Here is a 7,500-nt window from a genome sequence, read left to right as displayed (position 1 = left end):
AGTAATCTAGCCTAGAGGACACAGAGGCATTACAGTAATCTAGCCTAGAGGACACAGAGGCATTACAGTAATCTAGCCTAGAGGACACAGAGGCATTACAGTAATCTAGCCTAGAGGACACAGAGGCATTACAGTAATCTAGCCTAGAGGACACAGAGGCATTACAGTAACCTAGCCTAGAGGACACAGAGGCATTACAGTAACCTAGCCTAGAGGACACAGAGGCATTACAGTAATCTAGCCTAGAGGACACAGAGGCATTACAGTAACCTAGCCTAGAGGACACAGAGGCATTACAGTAACCTAGCCTAGAGGACACAGAGGCATTACAGTAATCTAGCCTAGAGGACACAGAGGCATTACAGTAATCTAGCCTAGAGGACACAGAGGCATTACAGTAATCTAGCCTAGAGGACACAGAGGCATTACAGTAATCTAGCCTAGAGGACACAGAGGCATTACAGTAACCTAGCCTAGAGGACACAGAGGCATTACAGTAATCTAGCCTAGAGGACACAGAGGCATGAGTGAGGACCTCAGAGTCCTTAACGACAGTACTGATCTGATCTTGGAGATGTCACCTCCTTAACATGTGAATCAAACCAGAGTGTCTGATCAAAGAGCACACCCAGGGTCTATGCGATGGATTACACAATCATCAAGAGGGATAGGATATGAAATGTAAGGTAATAATTTAACGTTGCTCGGTGAAACACGTCAAATACTTTCAGAGAAAACTAGAGAATATTTTGAGAGTATTTGAGAGTATTGTAAGAAATATTTGAGTATTGTAAGATATTTGAGAGTATTGTAAGAGGTATTTGAGAGTATTGTAAGAGGTATTTGAGAGTATTTTTAAAGAGTATTGTAAGAGGTATTTGAGAGTATTTTTAAAGAGTATTGTAAGAGGTATTTGAGAGTACTGTAAGAGGTATTTGAGAGTATTTTTAAAGAGTATTGTAAGAGGTATTTGAGAGTATTTTAAGAGGTATTTGATTCCCACCTGTCTCCAAACAGCATGGCCTCCTGCAGACACTGCGTGCAGGCTTCATGGAACCACTGCTGACACCGGAAACACTGCAGCATCTTCAGGTACCACCTACAACACATGTTATTACACATTATTACATGCTATTACACATTATTAGATGTTATTACATGTTATTACACCTTATTACATGCTATTACACATTATTATTTGTTATTACACATTATTACACGTCATTACACGTTAGACACAGCATGTCTGACGGAGCAGGGAGCCACAGTTTGGCTGTCTTTGATTGGTCGGCCCTAGACCCCACCAGGCTAGGTCTACGCTCCAGGTCTGTCTCTGATTGGTCGGCCCTAGACCCCACCAGGCTAGGTCTACGCTCCAGGTCTGTCTCTGATTGGTCGGCCCTAGACCCCACCAGGCTAGGTCTACGCTCCAGGTCTGTCTCTGATTGGTCGGCCCTAGACCCCACCAGGCTAGGTCTACGCTCCAGGTCTGTCTCTGATTGGTCGGCCCTAGACCCCACCAGGCTAGGTCTCTACGCCCAGGTCTGTCTCTGATTGGTCGGCCCTAGACCCCACCAGGCTAAGTCTACGCCCAGGTCTGTCTCTGATTGGTCGGCCCTAGACCCCACCAGGCTAGGTCTACGCTCCAGGTCTGTCTCTGATTGGTCGGCCCTAGACCCCATCAGGCTAGGTCTCACGCCCAGGTCTGTCTCTGATTGGTCGGGCCTAGACCCCACCAGGCTAGGTCTACGCCCAGGTCTGTCTCTGATTGGTCGGCCCTAGACCCCACCAGGCTAGGGTCTACGCCCAGGTCTGTCTCTGATTGGTCGGCCCTAGACCCCACCAGGCTAGGTCTCACGCCCAGGTCTGTCTCTGATTGGTCGGGCCTAGACCCCACCAGGCTAGGTCTACGCTCCAGGTCTGTCTCTGATTGGTCGGCCCTAGACCCCACCAGGCTAGGTCTACGCTCCAGGTCTGTCTCTGATTGGTCGGCCCTAGACCCCACCAGGCTAGGTCTACGCTCCAGGTCTGTCTCTGATTGGTCGGGCCTAGACCCCACCAGGCTAGGTCTACGCCCAGGTCTGTCTCTGATTGGTCGGCCCCAGACCCCACCAGGCTAGGTCTACGCCCAGGTCTGTCTCTGATTGGTCGGCCCTAGACCCCACCAGGCTAGGTCTCACGCCCAGGTCTGTCTCTGATTGGTCGGCCCTAGACCCCACCAGGCTAGGTCTCACGCCCAGGTCTGTCTCTGATTGGTCGGCCCTAGACCCCACCAGGCTAAGTCTACGCCCAGGTCTGTCTCTGATTGGTCGGCCCTAGACCCCACCAGGCTAGGTCTACGCTCCAGGTCTGTCTCTGATTGGTCGGCCCTAGACCCCATCAGGCTAGGTCTACGCTCCAGGTCTGTCTCTGATTGGTCGGGCCTAGACCCCACCAGGCTAGGTCTACGCTCCAGGTCTGTCTCTGATTGGTCGGCCCTAGACCCCACCAGGCTAGGTCTCACGCCCAGGTCTGTCTCTGATTGGTCGGCCCTAGACCCCACCAGGCTAAGTCTACGCTCCAGGTCTGTCTCTGATTGGTCGGCCCTAGACCCCACCAGGCTAGGTCTACGCTCCAGGTCTGTCTCTGATTGGTCGGCCCTAGACCCCACCAGGCTAGGTCTACGCTCCAGGTCTGTCTCTGATTGGTCGGGCCTAGACCCCACCAGGCTAGGTCTCGCCCAGGTCTGTCTCTGATTGGTCGGGCCTAGACTCCACCAGGCTAGGTCTACGCTCCAGGTCTGTCTCTGATTGGTCGGGCCTAGACCCCACCAGGCAAGGTCTACGCTCCAGGTCTGTCTTTGATTGGTCGGCCCTAGACCCCACCAGGCTAGGTCTAAGCTCCAGGTCTGTCTCTGATTGGTCGGCCCTAGACCCCACCAGGCTAGGTCTACGCTCCAGGTCTGTCTCTGATTGGTCGGGCCTAGACCCCACCAGGCTAGGTCTACGCTCCAGGTCTGTCTCTGATTGGTCGGGCCTAGACTCCACCAGGCTAGGTCTACGCTCCAGGTCTGTCTCTGATTGGTCGGGCCTAGACCCCACCAGGCTAGGGTCACGCCCAGGTCTGTCTTTGATTGGTCGGCCCTAGACCCCACCAGGCTAGGTCTACGCTCCAGGTCTGTCTCTGATTGTCTGATATTTTGCTGCTGCAACAGCGTTATTTCCCATTTTTTTGGGATCAATAAAAATCTATCTATCTATCTATCTATCTGATGGGGGGGCGGGGCTTACTCTCCAGGGCCACCACAGTAACAGTAATAAGGGGGGCGGGGCTTACTCTCCAGGGCCGCCACAGTAACAGTAACACTGCTGCTGATTGGTCCGGTGCTGAGAGTCCCAGTCCAGAGAGTCCAGATCATACAGCAGGACCTGCTTCATGGAGGTCAGAGCTTTGGCTATCAGACCTTTCTTCAGAGCACCGCCTTTCTGTCAGGAGAGAGAGAGACAGACAGGGAGAGAGACAGACAGGGAGACAGACAGACAGGGAGACAGACAGGCAGGGAGAGAGACAGAGAGAGAGAGAGATAGGGAGAGAGGGAGACAGGGAGACAGACAGACAGGGAGAGAGACAGGGAGACAGACAGACAGGGAGAGAGAGAGAGACAAGGAGAGAGACAGGGAGAGAGAGACAGAGAGAGAGAGAGGACAGAGAGGGAGAGAGAGAGACAGGGAGACAGACAGACAGGGAGAGAGAGACAGGGAGACAGACAGACAGGGAGAGAGAGAGAGACAGGGAGAGAGACAGGGAGAGAGACATTGAGAGAGAGACAGAGAGAGAGAGAGAGACAGGGAGAGAGAGACAGGGAGAGAGAGAGAGAGGTTATACAGAGCTGAGGACCTCCCATCCTCTGGGATGTCAGTGTGTGTCTGTGTCAGTGTCTGTGTGTGTGTGTCTCTGTGTGTGTGTGTGTGTGTGTGTCTGTCTGTCTGTGTGTGTGTCTGTGTCTCTGTGTGTGTCAGTGTGTGTGTGTGTGTGTGTCTGTGTGTGTGTGTGTGTGTGTGTGTGTGTGTGTGTGTCTGTGTGTGTGTGTGTGTGTGTGTGTGTGTGTGTGTGTGTGTGTGTGTGTGTGTGTGTGTGTGTGTGTGTGTGTCTGTGTGTGTGTGTGTGTGTGTGTGTGTGTGTGTGTGTGTGTGTGTGTGTGTGTGTGTGTGTCTGTGTGTGTGTGTGTGTGTGTGTGTGTGTGTGTGTGTGTGTGTGTGTGTGTGTGTGTGTGTGTGTGTGTGTGTCTGTGTGTGTGTCTGTGTGTGTGTGTGTGTGTGTGTGTGTGTGTGTGTGTGTGTGTGTGTGTGTGTGTGTGTGTGTGTGTGTGTGTGTGTGTGTGTGTGTGTGTGTGTGTGTGTCTGTGTGTGTGTGTGTGTGTGTGTGTGTGTGTGTGTGTCTCTGTGTGTGTGTCTCTGTGTGTGTGTGTGTGTGTGTGTGTGTGTGTCTGTGTGTGTGTGTGTGTGTGTGTGTGTGTGTGTGTGTCTCTGTGTGTGTGTGTGTGTGTGTGTGTGTGTGTGTGTGTGTGTGTGTGTGTGTGTGTGTGTGTGTGTGTGTGTGTGTGTGTGTGTGTGTGTGTGTGTGTGTGTGTGTGTGTGTGTGTGTGTGTGTGTGTGTGTGTGTGTGTGTGTGTGTGTGTGTGTGTGTGTGTGTGTGTGTGTGTGTGTGTGTGTCTGTGTGTGTGTGTGTGTGTGTGTGTGTGTGTGTGTGTGTGTGTGTGTGTGTGTGTGTGTGTGTGTGTGTGTGTGTGTGTGTGTGTGTGTGTGTGTGTGTGTGTGTGTCTCTGTGTGTGTGTGTGTGTGTCTGTACCCGGACAGCTAGAGCAAAGACACAACGTCTACAGAACCAGGGACTGAGACTGACGCTGCCCTCTACAGCAGGAACATGGCACTGCTGGTGAAAACCTGCAGGACAGACAGGTAGAGACAGGTAGAGAGACAGGCAGAGAGAGAGACAGGCAGAGAGAGAGACAGGCAGAGAGAGAGACAGACAGACAGTTGCTTTTACAATCTGTAAAATGTTAGAATAATATTTAAAATTGCCTGCCTGTCTGTCTGCCTGTCTCACTTACCGATGCCACACTTGCCGCAGATGAGGATCTGGTTGTTGTTGTTTGATTGGCTGTCAGAGTCTGGCTCCGCCTCCCGGCAGACAGAGCAGCGAGGCTCCTCCCCCGGCACTCCAGCTGCAATGTGATTGGATGATTGAGAGACAGAAGCAGTGAGAAGGACACCTTAATGCTCATTTAGATCTCTGTCTGTCTGTATGTCTGTCTGTCTTCCTGTCTGTCTTCCTGTCTGTCTTCCTGTCTGTCTCTGCCTGCCTGACACCTTAATGCTCATTTAGATCTCTGTCTGTCTGTCTGTCTTCCTGTCTGTCTTCCTTTATGTCTGTCTGTCACCTTAATGCTCATTTAGATCTCTGTCTGTCTGTCTGTCTGTCTGTCTGTCTGTCTTCCTGTCTGTCTGTCTGTCTGTCTGTCTGTCTGTCTCTGCCTGACACCTTAATGCTCATTTAGATCTCTGTCTGTCTGTCTGTCTGTCTTCCTGTCTGTCTTCCTTTATGTCTGTCTGTCTGTCTGTCCGACACCTTAATGCTCATTTAGATCTCTGTCTGTCTGTCTGTCTGTCTGTCTTCCTGTCTGTCTCTGCCTGACACCTTAATGCTCATTTAGATCTCTGTCTGTCTGTCTGTCTGTCTGTCTGTCTGTCTGTCTGTCTGTCTCTGCCTGTCTGACACCTTAATGCTCATTTAGATCTGTCTGTCTGTCTTCCTGTCTGTCTGTCTGTCTGTCTGACACCTTAATGCTCATTTAGATCTCTGTCTGTCTGTCTTCCTGTCTGTCTTCCTTTATGTCTGTCTGTCTGTCTGACACCTTAATGCTCATTACGATCTCTGTCTGTCTGTCTTCCTGTCTGTCTTCCTTTATGTCTGTCTGTCTCTGTCTGACACCTTAATGCTCATTTAGATCTGTCTGTCTGTCTTCCTGTCTGTCTTCCTGTCTGTCTGTCTGTCTGTCTGACACCTTAATGCTCATTTAGATCTGTCTGTCTGTCTGTCTGTCTGTCTGTCTTCCTTTATGTCTGTCTGTCTGTCTGTCTTCCTGTTTGTCTGTCTTCCTGTCTGTCTGTCTGTCTGTCTTCCTGTAAGTCTGTCTGTCTGTCTGACACCTTAATGCTCATTTAGATCTGTCTGTCTGTCTGTCTGTCTGTCTGTCTGTCTGACACCTTAATGCTCATTTAGATCTGTCTGTCTGTCTGTCTGTCTGACACCTTAATGCTCATTTAGATCTGTCTGTCTGTCTGTCTGTCTGTCTGTCTGTCTGTCTGACACCTTAATGCTCATTTAGATCTGTCTGTCTGTCTGTCTGTCTGTCTGTCTTCCTGTAAGTCTGTCTGTCTGTCTGACACCTTAATGCTCATTTAGATCTGTCTGTCTGTCTGTCTGTCTGTCTGTCTGTCTGTCTGTCTGTCTGTCTGTCTGACACCTTAATGCTCATTTAGATCTGTCTGTCTGTCTGACACCTTAATGCTCATTTAGATCTGTCTGTCTGTCTGTCTGTCTGTCTGTCTGTCTGACACCTTAATGCTCATTTAGATCTGTCTGTCTGTCTGTCTGACACCTTAATGCTCATTTAGATCTGTCTGTCTGTCTGTCTGTCTGTCTGTCTGTCTGTCTGTCTGACACCTTAATGCTCATTTAGATCTGTCTGTCTGTCTGTCTGTCTGTCTGACACCTTAATGCTCATTTAGATCTGTCTGTCTGTCTGTCTGTCTGACACCTTAATGCTCATTTAGATCTGTCTGTCTGTCTGTCTGTCTGTCTGTCTGACACCTTAATGCTCATTTAGATCTCTGCCTGGATGTGAGAAAGTCTCAAAAACAAAAAACAAAAAAAAACAAAAAAGTTATGATATTTAGTTCAGAAAAGTCTGAATATTTGTTGCTGCTGGTCAGACCATCAGTTAACAGTCATTCATCACATTCTTCATAGTAACTCCGTAGCTTTCTTGTGTACACATGTAACATCTTATACTACGGTGATTGATATGCTATATCTACATCCATCTTTACATCATTGTCTCAGACATCACCAGTTATATTAATCACGCAACACTGGTGTCTTTGTTAACTAATGTTTGTTTTATCCAGTTTAAAAGCTAGAGGAGGGCAACAGGATCTTTTGTCTTACCAGCATGGGCTCTCTTTGTTAGGAGGGAAAGTTTAAAGGGGTCTCTGACTTCCGGGGTAACAGGAAGTTAACCGGCATTTTAAGAATGACATTTTACAGCAACAAGATGTCTTGTGTCTGTGGCTGATTGGAATGTCAATTATATAAATGATATGCTGTAACTGTCTATCATCCTAGACTTATTAATGTTACGGTCTATTCACCTGAGCCACCCCTGTATTGAGTTGGTATGGTCCAATTAGAGGGGCGGGGCTTCAGGCTATGTAGCCTAGCAGTAGTACTCGTAGGGAA

General features: G+C 49.5%; 1 protein-coding gene across 3 annotated transcripts in view; it reads right to left on the bottom strand.

Annotated features, from left to right (window-relative positions):
* Window positions 1–7,500, bottom strand: part of phf19 (PHD finger protein 19) — a 30,451-nt gene that overhangs the window by 11,457 nt on the left and 11,494 nt on the right. For all 3 annotated transcript variants that reach the window (XM_028577464.1, XM_028577467.1, XM_028577466.1), the window contains exons 4-7: window positions 5,090–5,203; window positions 4,828–4,922; window positions 3,316–3,464; window positions 1,004–1,099 (exon numbers count right to left, since the gene is read on the bottom strand). In XM_028577464.1, the coding sequence (XP_028433265.1) occupies window positions 1,004–1,099; window positions 3,316–3,464; window positions 4,828–4,922; window positions 5,090–5,203 (454 nt within the window). The remainder of the gene's footprint in view (window positions 1–1,003; window positions 1,100–3,315; window positions 3,465–4,827; window positions 4,923–5,089; window positions 5,204–7,500) is intronic.

Source organism: Perca flavescens, chromosome 5 (genome assembly GCF_004354835.1).
Source record: "Perca flavescens isolate YP-PL-M2 chromosome 5, PFLA_1.0, whole genome shotgun sequence".
NCBI classification, from domain to species: Eukaryota; Metazoa; Chordata; class Actinopteri; order Perciformes; family Percidae; genus Perca; species Perca flavescens.
The sequence above is the reverse complement of the archived record's forward strand: the minus strand, read 5'-3'. Positions and strand labels throughout refer to the sequence as shown.